This window comes from Chlorocebus sabaeus, chromosome 13 (genome assembly GCF_047675955.1).
Source record: "Chlorocebus sabaeus isolate Y175 chromosome 13, mChlSab1.0.hap1, whole genome shotgun sequence".
Classification (NCBI taxonomy): Eukaryota; Metazoa; Chordata; class Mammalia; order Primates; family Cercopithecidae; genus Chlorocebus; species Chlorocebus sabaeus.
In genome coordinates, this window is record NC_132916.1 from 19,842,854 (window position 1) to 19,863,967 (window position 21,114).

General features: G+C 43.8%; 1 protein-coding gene across 7 annotated transcripts in view; it reads right to left on the bottom strand.

The window, feature by feature from the left end:
• The window catches only part of MTHFD1L (methylenetetrahydrofolate dehydrogenase (NADP+ dependent) 1 like), a 233,869-nt gene that overhangs the window by 188,699 nt on the left and 24,056 nt on the right, over positions 1–21,114 (bottom strand). For all 7 annotated transcript variants that reach the window (XM_038001118.2, XM_038001115.2, XM_073022353.1 and 4 more), the window contains one exon: positions 3,917–4,028. In XM_038001118.2, coding sequence (XP_037857046.2) covers positions 3,917–4,028 — 112 coding nt within the window. The remainder of the gene's footprint in view (positions 1–3,916; positions 4,029–21,114) is intronic.

The window sequence follows — 21,114 nt, forward strand, 5'->3', positions numbered from 1 at the left end:
TCAGTAAGTCCTAATATTTAGGGTACAAAATGGTTGTGCTTATGATGAAATCTGCTGTTTAGCAAGCAGAGCACTACAAGAGTAGTGTGTATTTCTTTCATCTGAAATAAATTCTTTAGGCCAGACCTGGTGGTTCACACCAGTAATCTCAGCACTTTTTGGAGGTGGAGGCGGGAGGACTACTTGAGGCCAGGAGTTCAAGACCAGCCTCGGCAACACAGTGAGAACCCTGCCTCAACAACAAAAAAATTATTTTAATTAGCTGAGGAGGGAGGATTGCTTGAGCCCAGGATTTTGAGGCTGTGATCGTGCCACTGTACTCTAGCCACAGAGCAAGACCTTTTCTAAGAAACAGGTTTTTTTGGTTGTCTTTTTTATTTTTTTTTAAAGCAGTTACCCTTATAGTTAGAAAACAGAATGTTGAAATTGCCTTGTTTTAAAATCTAAACATTGGACTCATGCAATAGTAGAGTGAACAGAACCAACTAGCTGGGTGTAATTGTTTTCTGAGCTCTGTGTCTGGGCTATCAGCCATCAGGAAAATCTCTCCTAGGATTCCATACGTATTCCATAAAATGCCTCTACAGAATTATCTCATCATAAATCACAACATCCCATCTATTTTTACGGGGGGAAGGGGGAGGGACCCTGTAACATGAAGGTAAGAATAAAAATTGCATTATAAAACTCCGCCTTCATCCAGCCACAAGTTTATTAAAAGTTCTTCTTCTCATCTTAAGTTTAAATAAGAGCTCTTTTCTTTTTAATATTTCAAAAAGTTTACTCATTTCTTTACAGTAGTGGGATAATGAAAAAAAGAGGGGGGAAAAAACCTTTCTCCATTATTCCTAGATCAAATTTTCATACTAAAAAAGTTGGTAAAATTAAAACTTGTAGACTATTTAGAAATGTGCTATTATGGACAGCACCACCCCGAAACTGTTCATCTGTTTCATCAACATAGCACTCCTCATCTTCATCTCAATGACTGCCTAGTTGGCCCCATTTTTTTTTTCTTTCCTTCTTTTTTTTTTTTTTTTTTTTTTTTGAGGAGTCTCGCTCTTGTCATCCAGGCAGGAGTGCAATGGTGCAATCTTGGCTTACCGCAACCTCTGCCTCCTGGGTTCAAGCCATTCTCCTGCCTCAGCTTCCCGAGTAGCTGGGATTACAGGTACCCGCCACCAAGCCCAGGTAATTTGTTTGTATTTTTAGTAGAGACAGAGTTTCACCATGGTGGCCGGGCTGCGTCTCAAACTCCTGAGCTCAGGTGATCCACCCGCCTCGGCCTCCCAAAGTGCTGGGATTACAGGTGTGAGCCACCGCGCCTGGCCATCAGCCCCATTTTTAAGTGGGAGACAAGTTCAAGGAAATGTTTCTAAACATGCCACTAACTTAAAACTACAAGAAGAGTACAATTCTGAGTCATGCTTATTAACCTGTTAAACACTCAATATTCACAAAGTTAACTGGGCCTGGTGGCTCACGTCCGTAATCCTAGCACTTTGGGAGGCTGAGGTGGGTGGATCACTTGAGGTCAGGAGTTCGAAACCAACCTGGCAAACATGGTGCATCCACACCTCTACTAAAAATACAAAACAAAAATTAGACAGGAGTGGTGGTAGGCGCCTGTAATCCTAGCTACTTGGGAGGCTGAGGTAGGGGAATCACTTGAACCCAGAAGGCGGAGGCTGCAGTGAGCTAAGATCACGCCACTGCACTAAAGCCAGGACGACAGAGCAAGACTCCATCTCCAAAAAAAAAAAAAAAAAAAAAAAAAAAAAATTCACAGAGTGGTTACTAAGCGTCAGGTACTATTCCGGACACTGGACATTCAAAAACCAACAAGAAAACTATTAGAGTTGGGCCAGATAAATTTCAAATAAATTCTACTTACAGAATCATTTTGAAATACACAGACCATCCCTGATTTACAACCTTTTCGCTTACTATTTTTCCACTTTATGATGGTGGGAAAGGGACATGCATTCAGTAGAAACTGCTTTAAATTTTGATCTTTTCCCAGGCTAGCTGTACACAGAACAAGGGTGTCTTGAGGCGCTGGGCAGCAGTGACAGCAAATTGTGGTTTCTGGTCAGGCATGCAATCACAAGGCCAACCAACCAATACTTTACAGTGTACTAAGCTGCCAGCATTTCTGGATGTTGTTTTGTGTTTTCACACCCCATCCTACCTACAAATGCCCATTTTTTACTTATGATATTTTCAACTTCTGATGGGTTTATCTGCTCATAAGCCCGAGGAACATCTGTAACGCCTTGGTCTTTTTTCCCCCAGAGAATCATTACATTGAAATCTAATGTTTCAGGGAATACTTTTTTCAAAAATAAGGGTCCTAAAAGGAAACCTTATTAAAAATAAAGCACTTTCACTAACAAAATATATGTCACTGTCATGTAACCACAGAGCTCAAAGGGATTCCAGGAGAACATCAAAGTAGACTCCTAACCCTAGCTATGACTGTGCCAAAACTGTCCTACATGAAAACTTTAATAAAACACAGCAAGTAAACATTACAGCAAAGCAGCATTCATTTACAAGAAACAAATGTTGGAACTGATTTTCCTAATCTAACTGGGATTCTGAACAGAGGAAGCCCTGTCTACTATTAATAGGTTAGGCATTGTTTTTCTCAGGGAAAAAAAAGTTATATGAAGAAACTACACATATTTTTAAAATGTTATTTAGCACATGCTTTCTGTTTGTTAAAAAGAGCCGCTAGGGCCACAGCTCTTAATGCGAGAGCTGAGCTCTGGCTCTTTCCTTGGACTCTGATCCATTCCACCCTCTCCAGCCCCCAGGGAGTTTTAATCTGATCCGTCAATTCTGGCAGGAGCTACATTTCCTAGAAAGGAGGGTCAGTATCAACCTCTGGCTAGGGCTCACGCTTTTATGGAGCTGCCTACAAGGTTTCAAGATTTCAACCTCAAATATGGTCCTAGTGGAAGTGAAGGAGAGCAGAGGATGCCAACCGTGGTGCATGTTCTGCCCAGTTTTAGGGGTAAAAGCTGCCCCTGTCCTCCCGCCCAGCTCAGCACAGTCCTCTCTTCTGCACAAACATTTGGAGGCCAAAGCCAGAAGGAATCAGGAAGGAGGGCTCTCCTCTGCCTCCCTGTGCCATCGTCTCTTGCTCACCTGTGCCATTCAGGGACTTGCTGAGGGGCTGGGTGTGGTCCAAGGCTTTCTTAGCCTCAGTCCTTCTACGAACTGGAAAAAGGAACCTACTCTGGGCCGGCTCCTGCTGGATCTCGGGGCCGCTGGCTGCCCCGTTGTGGGCACTGCTTGGGCTGCCCCCAAAGTAGGCCTGGTGTGGTCTTGAGTATTCCTGGATACCTTGGCAAAATGCCATCAAATAGCAGGACCAATCCTAAAACAGTTTCTGCATCTAGTGGTGATTTTCATACTGTTCTGACATGACTCTGGGGCTCCAAGGATGTGCTTCATGGGTCAACACAAGGGGAAATCAGGGAGACACAGAGACTGATCCTATTCCCGTCCCTCCCGACAATCTGGCTCTCATCTGCTCTTACATAGTGAAATTCCACGAAGATTTCTTTGGAAGAAAGGATTTTACTAATTTTTAAGAGACTGTGAAAACCGCTATTTCTAGTTTACCTCACACACATACAAATCATCTACTTGAGGTCACAACTAACCTGACTCTAGAGGCCAGTAGGGGGCACTTCACTGTGGCAGCAGACACCTCAACCGCCATCTTGGTCTCTCTTTGCTCAACAGCATGGTTCTATCAGGTAGCCCACAGTCTAAGTTTCCTACCCTATATACTAATGTTGACGACTGCTAACATTTCAGAAACATACCCTCTTAGGAAAAGGTTAACATTTCTTTGAATGATCTGACCTAATCAGTGGCTCAACACCAATGTGAAGACTTTTACCTGACAGGAAGTCATGGGAGCAGTTGAGAACAGTAGTTCCTGGTTGTATCCAAGTAAGGGGAATCTCTTCTGGCTTACGTGAGCCTAGGACCACAATGTCAGCCTCGTGAAGCTAAAAGGAGAAAGAAAAAAACATGCACAGTTTGATCTGAGGCATAAAGACACAACTGACTACTGATGTCAAATGAGTTCAGCACAATCCCAGATCCACAGCTTTGTTCCAAGCTGCTGACAAGGATGGAATCGCTTTACTAATTCCTTTCAAGCATGTATTAATACAAACAGAAAATGATGATCATATCCTAGAAAGAAAAGAAAATAGGACTTAAAAACTATCTTCAGGGTAGTCACTTCAGCATACATACTGCATGTGGAGTATTATCATTTACATGTTTTCACCACTAACTATAATATCAAGAAAAAGATGGGGCAGCCGGGCACAGTGGCTCACGCCTGTAATCCCAGCACTTAGGGAGGCCGAGGCAGGTGGATCATGAGGTCAGGAGTTCAAGACCAGACTGGCCAACACGGTGAAACCCTGTCTCTACTAAAAATACAAAAATTAGCCAGGCGTGCTGGCAGGGGCCTGTAATCTCCACTACTCAGGAGGCTGCGGCACAAGAATCGCTTGAACCCAGGAAGCAGAGGCTGCAGTGAGCCGAGATCACACCACTGCACTCCCACCTGGGACACAGAGCGAGATCCTGTCTCAAAAAAAAAAAAAGAGGAAAACAAGGATGAAGGCCATGAGGTCTGGCCCACACAGTGGGCTTGTTGGCCTGTATAATGGCACCATCACAATGAGACCCCTATAGAACTGTTACTATACCCATGGAAGGTCTTTCAGGAGCTTGAGAAAGAATTTCACTTTCTCTGAGGCCCTGGTTAGTCTCTTGTCCAACCGTTCATTTTTTTACCCTGAGAAAGTAGAAAGAATGCAACCACTCCAACAAAATGCATTGATCGTGTCCATCCTATTTGCATTTTGATCATCCAGTACTGGAGGAACAAGTCTGGTAGGAAGTTGACATTAAGAGAAAGTGGTAGGCAAAGAGGTTGGCTCTGACTTTAACCAAAGAATAGCTCCCCAAGCCCCACTGAGCAACTGATGATTTCAAACTGGATCCCTATGCGGAGCAAGGGGTGAACAGGAATATTAGACTTGCAGAAGAGAATAGCTACAATTGTACGGGTCAGCTAGGTGTTGTAAGTATTACCTCATTGAATATTCCAAATGAGTGAGATTGGTGTTACTATTCTCATTTAACAGACAAGGAAACTGGGGCTCTCAGACACAAATAGCTCTATGGTATGTCCTGTGTCTCCTAGTGAATCCAGTCTTAGAGATCCTAGTGAACCTAGGCAGAAAGAGGGCAACTGACAGTCCCTTCCCCCACTGTCTTTCCTGTGGACTTTGATGTCCTGAAACTAACCACAGAGTCTCTGGGGTCAAACAGACAGAGGGGCAGATTATGGAACACAAAAGCATCCCCACTGCCACTGCCCCCACCAAACCACCAAATAAACATGCTTGGAGACACCCTTATCCATCCTCAGCTTACAGGCTGATCATTAGAGATCCTGTGGAAGAACCAGGACAGCTCCTCAGCCTGAGGATGATTAACACTATTTGTGCAAAAGGGTGCATCAGTTGATGCCTTTTAGAAATCTTGGGACAAGAGATGATAATGGGAGCAAACCTTTGACAGTCCTACCTGGTTTATGAACAGAAAAGCCAAGATCAAGGGCAGACCCAAGTCCCCTGACAGAGGAGGAGCATGATAAAAATGTAAATGCATGTCTTTTCATAGAGCTGACAAAGCCAACTTTAAAAGCTAACACCTTGGAAATATTTGATCAATTTGACCATGTGAATACTGAAAAGTGTATTAACATTCATTGATTATCCATTAATAAGCCAAACAGTATTCCCTGCTTTTCAGCTTCTGACTGTGTGAATCTACTGTATTAATCACCTTAAAAAGAAAAGAGAAAGCCCTACTAAAACATTTGCCTAGGCCAGACATGTTGGCTCATGCCACCATGCTGGGTAATCCCAGCACTTTGGGAAGCCAGGGTGGGAAGACTGCTTGAGCCCAAAAGTTTGAGAACAGATTGGGCAACACAGGAAGGCCCTGTCTTTACAAAAATAAAATAAAATAAAAATTAGCCAGGTGTGGTGAGGCATGCCTGTGGTCCTAGCTACTTTGGAGGTAGAGGTGGAAGGATTGCTTGAGCCCAGGAGGTCATGGCTGCAGTGAGCCGTGATCAAGCCGCTTCACTCCAGCCTGGATGACAGGGCAAGACCCTGTCTCAAAAACAAAACAAAACCAAAAACAAAACACATTTGCCTAAATAACCATTCTTCTGTGCCACAGGGCCAAAATACCACTAAACCTCACCAAGAACTTTGCAGCCAAATGAGAATCGCTTGAACCTGGGAGGCGGAGGTTGCAGTGAGCCAAGATCGCACCACTGCACTCCAGCCTGGGCGATGGAGTGAGACTCTGTCTCAAAAAAAAGAATTGTGTAGTCAATATCACCAGCAATCTAGTCCCTTAAGCCACCATTGTGATGGTGCCATTATACAGGCCAGCAAGCCCACTGTGTGGGCCAGACATCACCTATCTGAAAAACAGCTAGAGTTCCCGGTGATGGTATATTTAGGGAGAAAGAAGTGTTCTAGTAGAAAGAGGATTTTAAACATCTGTATAAAAAATTGTATTTCTTCATTTATATATAGTACTGTCAAAAATTCAACCACAGTAATCCTCAAGAGAAATGCAAATGTTTAAGCTTTGTCGCAGATCTGCAGATAAGAAACACCATTTTGCTAGATTTTCAGGCAGAATAGCAGCAAAACCAGAACATGGTAAAACAACTGTAAAAAGGAGGTTAATATGAACACGGCTGAAATGTTCATTTTGGAGAAAGCCAAGGATCACAGGTTCACACAAGTCCCCTAAGAACAGTTAGTTTCCTACACGTGGTGTCTTTGATACAACCTGTTCTTTTCATTACCTATAAATCTTGGAAATCTCATTCCAACCCCTCAACTCCATACCTACACACAACTCTAAAGTGGGCTGTGCTCATCCGCAACTGGGGAAAGCTAATTCCACAGAGAAAACACAAAAATCTCCTCGCTTAGCAATGATTGCATCGTAGATGTTAATTCTTTCTGGAAAGGAAAAGTGCTAGATGCTTAACTCAGTAAATACCACGCCGAGGACAAGGTAAGATTTTAATGAGCTAAAATTCAAGGAGAATTTTTGTCTCACTTGCTGTTCCTATTCTCCTCCTCCCAAATGGGAAAGACCCTGGCCAAAGCTTGGCTTAAAACTCTACCTCATAACAAAGTATTGTTTTTCTGCCGAGAAGAGTGGAGCAGCTTAAAGCAAACCACCCCATTCCCCAGGCAGAGAACCGAATTTTAAAACAACAGCAAGACGCAGATACGCAGACACTTAACAGGGAGCGTGTGGGGGTGCAGTAGTTTAGATAACACGAAGATGAATTTTCTCAAAGTCATGAATTTTTAAGCTAGAGAGACAAGCATCTGAATATAAAGAGATGGGGGAAAGTGAGGACAGATGGAATTTGGAAAGTTATATAGAATATTATAATTTTGTATTTAGCAAATAAAATACATTAAAATGTTTTTTTAAAATTAATTTATTATTATTATTATACTTTAAGTTCTAGGGTACATGTGCATAACGTGCAGGTTTGTTACATATGTATACTTGTGCCATGTTGGTGTGCTGCACCCATCAACTCGTCAGCACCCATCAACTCGTCATTTACATCAGGTATTAACTCCCAATGCCATCCCTCCCCCCTCCCCTCTCCCCATGATAGGCCCTGGTGTGTGATGTTCCCCTTCCCGAGTCCAGGTGATCTCATTGTTCAGTTCCCACCTATGAGTGAGAACATGCGGTGTTTGGTTTTCTGTTCTTGTGACAGTTTGCTGAGAATGATGGTTTCCAGCTGCATCCATGTCCCTACAAAGGACACAAACTCATCCTTTTTTATGGCTGCATAGTATTCCATGGTGTATATGTGCCAAAATGTTTTAAACTAAATACAGCCCTACCCTCTTGACTAGAAGACAGTATGTATCTTCTGCTATCAATGTGTTTTGAAACAGTTCCTATCAATAAGAATCTCAGGGATGAGATCTGTATATACTTCAAAATCCAGAATGAGTAAAAAAAATATATTTTCTGAAGAACTGTGGTTTATATCACTTGAGACCTATGATAACTGTTTCTATGTCCTTCAAACATTACCAACACGGTTCACAAAACCAAGTTCAGTTCCTCATGAGGGTCAGTTGAATAAAAAAGAAAGAAAACAATGTTCAAAATGATGAACATTACTTTTAAAAATTAACAGGTAGGTGCTTTGTCCAGCAACGATGTGCTTCTAAAATTACAACTGAAGACACTGGCATTCTCGACTAGTGCCTGAGTGACGGCTGGTCAATGGTCAGACACAGAGAACAGAGCAGGGTCTGGAGGGCAAGCGAGGGGCTCTACCACGCCGAGGTGGTCCCTTGCTTGATTTTCACTCTAATGAACTGGGACATACTGTAGTTTGTGTGCGCCCAGTTAAGTGGATTTATGGGTTACATTATGCTCCACTGCAGACTCTTCACAAGACTTTATTTAATTAGTTAATTTATTTTTGGAGACGGGGTCTCACTCTGTCCTCTAGGCTAGAATGCAGTGGCATGATCTCAGCTCACTGCAGCCTTGACTCCTGGGCTTAAGGGATCCTCCCACCTCAGTCTCCAAGTAGCTGGGGCTATAAATGTGCTCCACCATGCCCGGTTCATTTTGTTTTTTAAATGTTTTTTTGTAGAGACAGGGTTTCACCATGTTGTCCAGGCTGGTCTTGAATTCCTGGGCTCAAGTGATCCCGGCCTGGGCCTTCCAAAGTGCTGGGATTACAGGCGTGAGCCACTGTGCCTGGCATACAGTACTTTATGATCAGACAGGGCATGACCATGAAAATCTTAGGTAGCAAGAGGACTCCTAGACTACCTTGTGGCAAAGTTTCTATAAAGAGTTAGAAGTCAATTTTCTAAGAAAAACATCACTTTTATCAGATGTCAAAATGTGTGCACTTTTTCTTTTTCTTTTTTTTTTTTTTTTTGAGACAGAGTCTTCGCTCTGTCGCCCAGGCTGGAGTGCTGTGGCACGATCTCGGTTCACTGCAAGCTCCGCCTCCCGGGTTCACGCCATTGTCCTGCCTCAGCCTCCCGAGTAACTGGGACTACAGGTGCCTGTCACCACATCCGGCTAATTTTTTTGTATTTTTAGTAGAGACAGGATTTCACCGTATTAGCCAGGATGGTCTCCATCTCCTGACCTCGTGATCAGCCAGCCTCAGCCCCGCAAAGTGCTGGGATTACAGGCGTGAGCCACTGCACCCAGCCACACTTTTTCTTAATATAGAAAAGAAGCTGTCAGGTTGGGCTACAGTGTGTGGCTCACACAGTCAGGTGTGTTTTAGGAAGATTCCTTTGGAAGCTGGATTGAGAATGCCTTAGAGGAGGTAGGAAGAAAAGCAAGATACTGAGGAGGCATCTGCAGGCAGCTGGGTGCCCAGGTCTGGAACTGAGAATGGCCTGGGAGCATGAGGATGCGGGTCGGGACACACAGCATTTAGGTGATGGTTAAAACCAGAAGTGTGGATTCCCCAAGGGAAACTGGCAGAATGGGAAGGAAAATGGGTTAACAGACATCCTTGGGGAGCACTAATCTTCAATGGTTAGAGATAAGGAACACATGATGGAGACCATCATGTCCCAGTGGCCCAGGAGCTAGGAAGGGGCATTTTCATTCAGGCCAAGGGAAAAGGGTGTGGACAACAGGTTGATATGACAGCCGTGGCCAAGCAGGATTAATGCAAAAAATACCCTTTTGGCAATTAGGAATCACTGGTGACTTTGCTACAGAAATGGGCATTAGGAACCATGCCTGATACAGTCCTGCCATTACTGTAGAGTGTGTTGCCTGCAAATGGAGATTTCATTCAGGCAGACTGCCTGAGCATTCATGAGCAGATGCCCTGTTTATTCATTTATATATATACACAAAATATCTAAATATATAATATGTTATAATATATAGTATACATAATATATATATATAGTGTGTGTGTGTGTGTGTGTGTGTGTGTATATATTTTTTTTTAGATGGACTCTCACTCTATGGCCCAGGCTGGAGTGCACTGGCACAATCTCAGCTCACTGCAACCTCCACCTCCTGGGTTCAACGATTCTCCTGTCTCAGCCTCCTGAGTAGCTGGGATTATAGGCGCCCACCACCACACCCGGATACTTTTTGTATTTTTAGTAGAGATGGAGTTTCCCCATGTTGGTCAGGCTGGTCTCAAACTCTTGACCTCGTGATCCGCCTGCCTCGGCCTCCCAAAGTGCTGGGATTACAGGCGTGAGCCACCATACCCAGCCTATTCATTAATTTTTTAAACTCTAAATGTCTAACTTTGTATTTGAAATTAAATGAACATTGATCATAAGATTATTGCTTTGAAGCTATGAATCCATATCCACCTTTCTCTGCAGTATTAAGCATACCATTAAATAGGAATGTTAAAATAATAGTATAACTACTCTAAACTAAGAACGTCAAACCATCTTCATTCAGATGTTGTCATACTTTGGCAAGATAAGGGGATGACAATTGCAGCAAAAGGTATTTTACCCACTTCATGTCCACCCAGTGATCTCATCCTAGGAGAATTTTTTTCCTTTCAGGAATTGGGTGTATTTCTTTTATTTCTGTGATTAGTAGAACAAATTATTGGCTTTTAAAATTTTAAGACATTACTTATGATTATTTCATAAATCAAAATGAGTACAAGCCAAATGGACATCTGGGAATTGGGAGTACAGCATCTATCTGCCAAATTTTTTCCCTAAAAAATAATAAGTGACCTTCCTTTTTCTAAATGTTCCTAAGTTCACCTCTAACTTCACCATTCAACTTAATTTACTGCTCAACATATGAGAAGAAAATATCAAAGATATTTAGTTGTATCCAAAATGCTGGAAAAGACAATTCTTCTGGAAGTAAGCTTCACACTTAAAAAAGTCATGACAGATGATAAAAGGAAAACTGAAACACCATTCTGGGAATGGATATACTTTAATGACTCATCAAAAATAATTCCCTTCTACAGGAGAATCACTTGAACCCAGGAAGCAGAGCTTGCAGTGAGCCGAGATCGTACCACTGCACTCCAGCCTGGCGACAGAGCAAGACTCCGTCTCAAAAAGAAAATAATAATAATAATTCTCTTCCCTATACTTTAGGAAAAACAAAATTCAAAAGTGGGGCCAAGAGAGAGAATGTGTGTGTAGATGGGGGGTGGTAACAGGGAGTTTCCTTCACATGACAAAGACTTAGAACCAAAATACCTTATTTTGGTTCCTTTAGTACAAAAGCTAAGGAAATGCTCAAGTTGCAGTTCCCAGGGCAACACCAGGCAAGCCAGGCTCCTAGAAGCACAGCAGCCCCAAGGATTCATGCTCGAGCCGCCAGCCACAAACTTTCATCCATACAGCGTCTTCGCATTCATGCAAACTGCTGTTGCCGGGGCAAATTCTGCTTTGCATTTCCTGACATTTATGCTTTTCAGTTCTGAGTCTCACATTACACATCGACAGATTTCTGCATCCCATTTCCTTTCAGAAACTCTCCGGGCCTGCGCTGCATCCTTTGAAAAGTGAGGAATTGAGGCGCAGCAGGAGAACACCATGGGTGGAGTTCCTGCGACCTGCATTCAAGTCCAGACACTGCTCCTTGCCAGCGACAATCAGGGTCAAGGCTCTCTGGTGAGCATAATGTCCAGTTTGCAGGGTTGCCAGGTGAATGCGAGGCATATATGAAAAAGCCGTGAAAAGGAAATCTCCACACAATTATAAGGTGCTTCATTGTTACAGGTTATGTTTAAGACGTTCCCATTAAAAGATTCTAATACTGGCCGGGCACAGTGGCTCATGCCTGTAATCCCAGCACTTTGGGAGGCCAAGGTGGGTGAATCACCTGAGGTCAGGAGTTTGAGACCAGCCTGACCAACAAGGAGAAACCCTGCCCCTACTAAAAATACAAAATTAGCCGGGCATGGTGGCACATGCCTGTAATCCCAGCTACTCAGGAGGTTGAGGCAGGAGAATCACTTGAACTTGGGAGGCGGAGATTGTGGTGAGCTGAGATCATGCCATTGCACTCCAGCCTGGGCAAGAAAAGCAAAACTCCGTCTTAAAAAAAAAAAAAAATCGAATTCCACGTCCTTAAAAAGCATTCACATTGGAGAAGGGGTGGAAAAGGAAGCCAGACTCTGCTGATGGTGCAGAAAAGCAAACGGGAGATGACCCACCGCCAGTGGGCTGAAGGCGATGCTTCCCGCCTGTTCTCTGCAGGACACGGGCCTGCAGCCCTTCTTCCAGAATTGGGGTAGGCTCTCTTTTGTGCAGTCTACACCTCACTTCCCCATCTGGCCCCTGATGACTACAAAGACTTATTTGTGGTTGGCCACAGGTGACTGCAAAGTAACAAAGGCCTCATGGAGGCTGAAACTTACCCCACAGCTAAGAAGTGAGTTAAAGCTCCAGATGAAGTTTCCCACAGAAAAATGGGAAAGGAGGTCTATATGACTCCACTGCAGTGGAACTGGCTTCGCAATCCCATGACCCTAACTCCATTTATACTATTATCTCTATGAGAAAATACATTCCATGTTCAGACCAACCTTCAAACATTTAGAACATAATCCACTGAGACTGAAATTAGAATATTTTGTCTATAAGGTATGGGAAGGGCATCGTAAAAGGGAGGTACTTTTGGGAAAAGTGGAGATAGATGGTGTTTTCATTGTATTTTTACTCACATATTTGATATAACAACAATACATCATTTCTTCTCAATTTCAGTTTCTCAGCTTAAATTCTGAATCACCTAAGACCAATCAGTCTATTAATTACACGACCCACTCCCACCACGCTTGTTTTTTTGTTTTTCTTTTTGTTTTTGTTTTTTGAGACAGAGTCTCACTTTGTTGCCCAGGCTGGAGTGCAGTGACACAATCTCCGCTCACTGCAAGTTCCACCTCATGGGTTCATGCCATTCTCCTGCCTCAGCCTCCTGAGTAGCAGGGACTACAGGTGTCCCCCACCATGCCTGGCTAATTTTGTTTTTGTTTTTGTTTTTTTTAGCAGAGACAGGGTTTCACCGTGTTAGCCAGGATGGTCTCGATCTCCTGACCTCATGATCTGCCCGTCTCGGCCTTCCAATGTGCTGGGATTATAGGCATGAGCCACCACACCAGGCCACATAGCCCCTTCTTGGTCTTATGCCCATTAGTTTGAATATATCGTCTCACAAATCCTTCTCTCAGCACTGCTAAGTATAATGGCCTGATTTTTTTTTTTTGACTTTCCAAAAAGTTCTATTCACCTGCTTCCCTGGTATTAATAAACAGAGCAATGATCAGACAGAAGCAAGAGGGGAAAGTGGGGAGCTGACCCCCTAAATCTGTCAAACAAAGCTCAGAGGCCGACACTATCCAGTGCACTTAATTCCACACTGCTGATGACCTGGGCTACTGATGACCTCAGTCACTCCCTGAGCACGAGGTTGTGATGCCCAGGAGGGCCCAGCGCTTTTTTCTCCATCTCACCCACAGCAGGCAGGGGAGGGAATGAACTCGCATAACTGAGGCTGTCTTGTGTGCCCACCCCTGCCCTTTCCAAAGGTGCTCACCATCCCCTCTGAAAGGGGAGCCTGGATAGCTGGTGATGAGCCCCAGGCCTCAGGGAGGGGACAGCACTCAGTCTACTTCAGCTCAACTCTCTTAACAAGCATGGCTCTGGAATTACAAACATCAAAATAAAATAAGCGTGAATTCAACACAAGCCGAGTGTCTAGGGTCTTGGTCTCTCTCATCTGAGGTGGCAGGTGCTTTTCGGTTTTCAAGATTAGAGATTAGACTTTATATGATGATCTAGAAAAAGAGCTGCATGGGACAGTGTTAAAAACACAGGCTGTCGTGCCACCTCTACCATTTTTTAATCACATGATCTTTGCAAAGTCTCCTCTCTGAGCCTCAGTTTCCTCATCTGTAATATGGGGAGGATGACAGTCCTGCCTAACAGAATAAGTGTGAAGACCACTGAGATAACAGGAGTAGAAGACAGTGCCTGGTTCAGAGCCGCCATTCTGTCAATTAACATTGGCTGTCATTACTGTCACAATAGCACATCCTGCTTTCAGTGCATTCCATCCTGTTCAAAGGAGAATTGTCATGTAACTCACTAATCTAGTGCAGTTTAAAAGCTAGAGTTCCTGCCTTCTCCTGTTTGGAATAGATATTATTCTTTTTTTCAAAAAGTCATCCTTTCACATGTATAATACAAGTACATTTAGAATTTTCCAATTCACTTTTAAAAGCTGTTCATGAGCCATGCCATGCACTAAATTTAAACTAAAAAGAACTTTGTGATAGTTCAGCTTTGCTCAAAAAAAAAAAAAAAAAAAAAAAAAAAAAAAAAAAAAAAAAAAAAAAAAAACCTAGACACTTTGATCCTTCAAAGATGAAAAAGACCTGTATTTTTTCCTTCTGTGAATACCAGGTTTGAAGATCTCTGTGCTCAGGAGGAGAGGGAGAAATGAGATCCTCTGAGAAAAACAAAATAAAACGCTTCTCTGATTTCTAGGTTATTTCTTCTGCATGCAGCTGAGGTTTACCTCATCTCCCAGCTGGAGACCATTTCAGCATTGTCCAGCTGTGCCCTAACCACAGGTTCAGAGGAGACTCCCGAGGGAGCAGGGCCCCGCCCGTACCTGCCCACCTCTTCCTTCCACCTTGTAAACACCAAATGCAAAACCACGCCCACTTCAGACTGGTTTTGGCATGAGTGAAATCATCGAGGTCAGGAAGAGGTTATCTTCAAATCTAGACTCATTCCTGAGAGTGATACCAACAGTGTCATTCCCCCGCAGGGCCCAGGACGCTGTGTGTGTTGGCCTGCGTTTGGGTGGAGGAAAGGCCGGGGGGGGTTCCCTAGCCCTGCCCAAAAGCACTAGCTCCACTGCCTTGGCTTCCTGACATGTGACACTCCACAGCATATGGCTAATTTGGACAAATGCCCAGGCGTTCTTCCCCTCCTCACCTCTAGGGTCTCCGTGGAAATGCTCAACGCATCTCCAAGCCTGGAAAAGATGCTCAGACACAGAACAGGAAATTGATTCTCAATTTTCAACTATACACCCCAATAGGCGTAAGTTACAAAGCTACCAAACACAGAAGTCTATTCTGGTTTCTGTGGAACCCTAAGAAGTTCAATTCTTCATGCTCAGGCTCCATGGAGATTTTATACCTAATTAGTGTCCATAAAATATCCTTCCGACTGGGCGCGGTGGCTCATGCCTGTAATCCCAGCACTTTGGGAGGCCAAGGCAGGTGAATCACAAGGTCAGGAGATCAAGACCATCCTGGCCAACATGGTGAAACCCCGTCTCTACTAAAGATACAAAAATTAGCCAGGCATGGTGGCGTGCACCTGTAGTCCTAGCTACTCTGGAGGCTGAGGCAGGAGAATCATTTGGACCCGGGAGGCGGAGGCTGCAGTGAGCCAAGACTGCACCACTGCACTCTAGCTTGGGCAACAGAGCAAGACTCCGGCTCAAAAAAAAAAAAAAAAAAAAAAAGAATATCCTTCCGTTTAGATAGACGGACAAAGAAAGGATCGATTTCTATTTGTAACTAACTGGATATAACTATTCTTTAAAACTACAGAGTCTGAAAGTAATAACTGGCCCATCAGGGATCTCTAGCCAACATGTTTGGAAGTAGAGTGACTTCCGAGGAACAAGAGGCATGGGAAGGAAGAGGTCCACAGTTTTGGAGGAAGGGACTCTGTGACATCACTTAAAGTTGATAATAATCTACTGAGGATTGGAAGATGAGCCTGACTGGCCAAAGCTGGGCACCTGCTCTGGTCAGTCCCTTCTCTCTCTGGGACATTGTCTGCTGGTAGTCTTGCTTTTGGTTTTACTTTCTTGGCCAATATTCTGTTGGGAGACCTCACAGAGAGCTAGAGACACTTTCTCCTTCCCCCACCCACACAATGGAAGCATGTAATACCAGGCTTCCAGTGAGGGACCCTAAGTCACACTCTTTTACTAGTTTATTTACTTATGATTTGAGTGATTTGCCCAATTGACCCACATTTGCCTAATGGGCCCATATATTTCTTTTCCTCTAGCCTGTACTCCAGGGAGTGCAGTGGTGCAATCTCAGCTCACTGCAACCTCAACCTCCGCAGGTACAGGCGGTCATCCCACCTCAGCCTCCAAAGTATCTGGGACTATAACCACCATGCCTGGCTAAGTTTTGTACTTTTTGTAGAGATGGGGTTTCACCATGTTGCCAGACTGGTCTCAAACTCCTGGGCTCAAGCAATCTGCCCGCCTCAGCCTCCCAAAGGGATTATAGGCGTGAGCCACTGCACCCGGTCCCCATTAGTATTTAATTTCATTCCCACAACTGCCCCATAAAGTAGGGAGTATTATTATTATTATTATTATTTTTGAGACAGAGTCTTGCTCTGTCGCCCAGGCTGGAGTGCAGTGGCGCGATCTCGGCTTACTGCAAGCTCCGCCTCCCGGGTTCACGTCATTCTCCTGCCTCAGTCTCCTGAGTAGCTGGGACTACAGGCGCCCACCACCGCGCCCGGCTAATTTTTTGCATTTTAGTAGAGATGGGGTTTTACCGTGTTCGCTAGGATGGTCTCGATCTCCTGAGCTCGTGATCCGCTCGCCTCAGCCTCCCAAAGTGCTGGGATTACAGGCGTGAGCCACTGCATCCGGCAGTAGGGAGTATTACGATTGCCGTTCTACACGAAGAAACAGGCTTAGAGCAGCAACAGCTAAGGCTTGAGCCCAGAGCTGTGTGTCCCCAAAGCCTGTGCTCTACTGCTTAATGAGAACACAAATGTTGTGCCCGACTGGAAACCTTCAAAGGCAGTTCTGAGTGGTTGCAGCAGGCTGCCTGGTAACCAGAAGGTCAGCCCACACCGCTAAGACTACCTGTAGTTTAAGAGATGGTAGATAGAACTCTAGTGTTACACAGTCATACCCAATGCCCAGACCTTTCACCCTCAGCTTTGGAACTCCCCAGCCAGATGTCCCACGGCAGGGATGTATTGAGGGGACGGGATGTCTTGTTCCATGTCAGGTATAACTAAGCACATCAGACATGCTTGTCAAAGATAACGTCCTTCTACTTAGTAGCCATAATCCTAAGCTTGTTCTCTTCTTTTCTTAACTCTTTTACCATTGCCAATAAGGAGAAGAGACTATAATCTTAAAATGCACTTTCATTCTTGGTTCATTAAAGTGGACAACAAAAATCCCCATCTGGGCTGGGCACAGCATCTCAGGCCTATAATTCCAGCACTTTGAGAGGGCCATGTGGGTGGATCACTTGGGGCCAGGAGTTCGAGACCAGCCTGGCCAACATGGCGAAACTCCATGTCTACTAAAAATATAAAAATTAGCCAGGCATGGTGGTGCTCGCCTGTAATCCCAGCTACTCAGGTGGCTGAGGCATTAGAACCGCTTGAACCTGTGAGGCAGAGGTTGTAGTGAGCCGAGATCGCGCCACTGCACTCCAGCCTGGGTAACAGAGTGAGCCTCTGTCTCAAGGGGAAAAAAAATCCCTATCTGTTGTTAAAAGTTTTACTTTCAGTGTTTTTCACAGTGAAGCTTTTCCAAGGGTGTGCCAGGTGTGGACAGAGTCTGTCCCGATTGGGTGCCCCAGGACACTAACTCATGCCTAGGTAGCTTTTGGCACCACTGTGGCCTCCAGACAGCCATTGAGTGGTACAATCCACATATTACCATGGCTCCACATTACCACGACTCCAAGGAAGGCTAGAATTCCTGCTCAGGAAATGAATGGCAAGGGTTTTCTGCCCCATACACTCTTCTTATAAAAATATAACACAAGAATAGTGACAATTCAAATGTCAGGCAGACACAGGGAGGCATATGGGTTATGGGGAGGTATGTGGCTAGTGAAAGACTAGCTGCTAACATGAAAGACACAGGCTGTCATTTGTGGTGGGACAGGAGCCTGACATAGGCAGGTAGGCCAGGTAGAGGGGGGACAAGTATGGGGTGGGGCCATGAACATTTCTTCCCATGTTTTTGGCCACAAAGATGAAGCAATAATAAGAATGAAAGTTGACAGCCTCTAACATTCGCAGTGATGCCACTATAAATACCAAGGACTTAGGGGAAAAAAACGTGTGTGCAACATCTACTATGAAAGAGAACCTTCTGATACATATGAAAACAAGAATGTTACCCAATGACTAGCTTCTCCAGAAAGTGAAGTCACTTAATCCTTCTCAAAGTTCGGATGAGATTCATCCCAAAGTACAGAGACAAGGTGATTTATTCCCGTAATAAAAAAGTACTTTGAAAAATGTCTTTGTTTTTCAAAAATACAGATACAACTAGCAAAAGTATCTGTGACAGCTGCGAAAACATTCAATTGCCAAGGAAGGTATTTTCTCTCTTCACCACAGCTGTTCAGTACAGGGCAAGGTTTATTTTCCTCTTCCACTGAGCTTCCAAATCAAAATTTCTAGGCTCTCAAGAGCAAACTATTGCCCTTGAATTTTCTTGGATAGGCTGCCACCACGCGGTGACTGCTAAAAACGCACACAGGTTCAGGTTTCATTGCAAGGCTGCCTTCCTGAGCTGTCTTAACCCAAGCATTACATAAATTAGATCCACCTGCCATGCAAAGAGTCCCGATCTGCTGAGACACCTGGCTTCCCTGGCAGGATTACAATTTACTCCTCATTTCCATTCTCACTCTGCAACATGAGGAACATGTATTTTTAGATCACGTTCTGTAGTAACTGATTGTACTTAATGCATTCATTTAAAACTTCACTATGCTTGAAATCTGTGAGCTGTACCATCGTTTTAAAAAATGAAAAACAATCATTTCAGACATAAAAATGGAAAACAATATCCTAACATACCTAGACAACACCTATTACCCCGTTTAAGAAAAAAGGCATGAAGGTGTCTAGGTTTTCTTTCCATCTATATCCACGTCCTTGCTTCAATAAATGCTTTTCGGATTTGGTTTGCAGTTTGCATTATTTCTTTATATTTTTACTTCATTTGCATGGAATCCTAATATACATATATTAGGATTAAATAATTAATACATAATAATATAATATATATTATATATAATCCTAATATATATTAAACAGTGATCTAAATGTCCTGACCTAAATATATATATTGATTCTATATATATATAAGGATTATATATAATACATATTATATGTATGTATATATTAGATTACATATATATATGCTGTGTTGCTTTCAGACATATATAAATGGTGTTATATGAAATACATCTTTCTGCAACTTGAGTTTTCGTTCACTGAACAGTGTTTTAAAAAATTCTTCTGGCCTGGGCACGGTAGCTCATGCTTGTAATCTCAGCACTTTGGGAGGTCGAGGTGGGCGGATCACCTGGGGTCAGGAGTTCCAGACCAGCCTGGCCAACATGGGGAAACCCCGTCTCTACTAAAAATACAAAAATTAGCTGGGCATGGTGGTGCACACCTGTAGTCCCAGCTACTCAGGAGGCTGAGGCAGAAGAATCACTTGAACCCAAGAGACAGAGGTTGCAGTGAGCTGAGATTGTGCCACTGCACTCCAGCCTGGGGGATAGAGTGAGACTTTATCTCAAACAAACAAACAAACAAACAAAAAACAAAACAAAAAAGCATGTTGCTATCTACAGCTCTAGTTTATTAATTTTCACTGCTTGTATATCACTCTGTTTTAGGATCATATGTCTATGCATACTCTACGTGCAACTATACTGATTTATCCATTCACGCTGATGGGCATTTAGGCCACTGTTTAAAGACTTGTTGCGGTGTACTTGGTTTTGCAAGTCCCTGCTTGGCCCTCTTCCAAGTTGTACTTTCCTTCCTTCCCTTCCTTACTGTTCTAGAGCTTTTTGCTAGACTTTCTGTCCTGCTCTGAAAATTGCCTCAGTCTCTCCTTCTATCTTATGGCCCTCAGTCCAATTCTTTCTTCTGAGGAGGCAAGAGCTGAAGTTGCTGCAGACCTGTACAGATACACCAGCACGAACTCCGGATAACCTGAAGAGCTGCCACCGGTAACATATTTGGTGCACGCGACTCTGATACACTCCCTAGTGGTCATCAAGCTCCAGAAGACACTCAGGGAGGGATGCCGTCCTCTCAATATTCAAGAGTCACCATTCTACAGGGGACCTGTGGCCTGCCCATCAGTAAAGGCGAAATCCTGCCCCTGTCTCCCTTGCACCTGGCTGGATACTGCTTTCACCAACTCAGCGAGCCAACTCAGCTCTGACAGCAGAAAGGGGCCAAGACCCACAGAATCACCACCGCCCCTCTGTCTTAAACAAACAAACAAAACTTTTTGCACTGTAAACATGCTGCTCTGACCATTTGTAAACACACCTTTGTATATATACGGGCAAGTTTTGTCTATGATGTTTATATATATACTTTATTATTATTATTATTATTATTATTATTATTATTATTATATTTTGAGATGGAGTTTCACTTTTGTTGCCCAGGCTGGAGTGCAATGGCGTGATCTCGGCTCACCACAACCTCTGCCTCCCAGGTTCAAGCGATTCTCCTGCCTCAGCCTCCCGAATAGCTGGGATTATAGGCATGCGCCACCACATCTGGTTAATTTCGTGTATTTAGTAAAGATGGGGTTTCTCCATGTTGGTCAGGCTGGTCTTGAATCCCCGACCTCAGGTGGTCTGCATGCCTCAGCCTCCCAAAGTGCTGGAATTACAGGGGTGAGCTACCGTGCCCAGCCGTATGATATATATTTAGAGTGAAATTCCTGGGTCAAAGAGTAGCTGAAACTCCATTAAACTGCTTTCCAAAATGCCTATTTCAAATTTAAACTCCTGCCAGCAATATATGAATTCCCAGGGCTCCAGACATTTGTCAGTATGTCTAACTGGCACTTTTTACCTACTGCCAATATGACTGATGAGCAAAAACAGTAGGAAACCAGACAGCTTTTCACGTGTCTTTTAAACCTCAG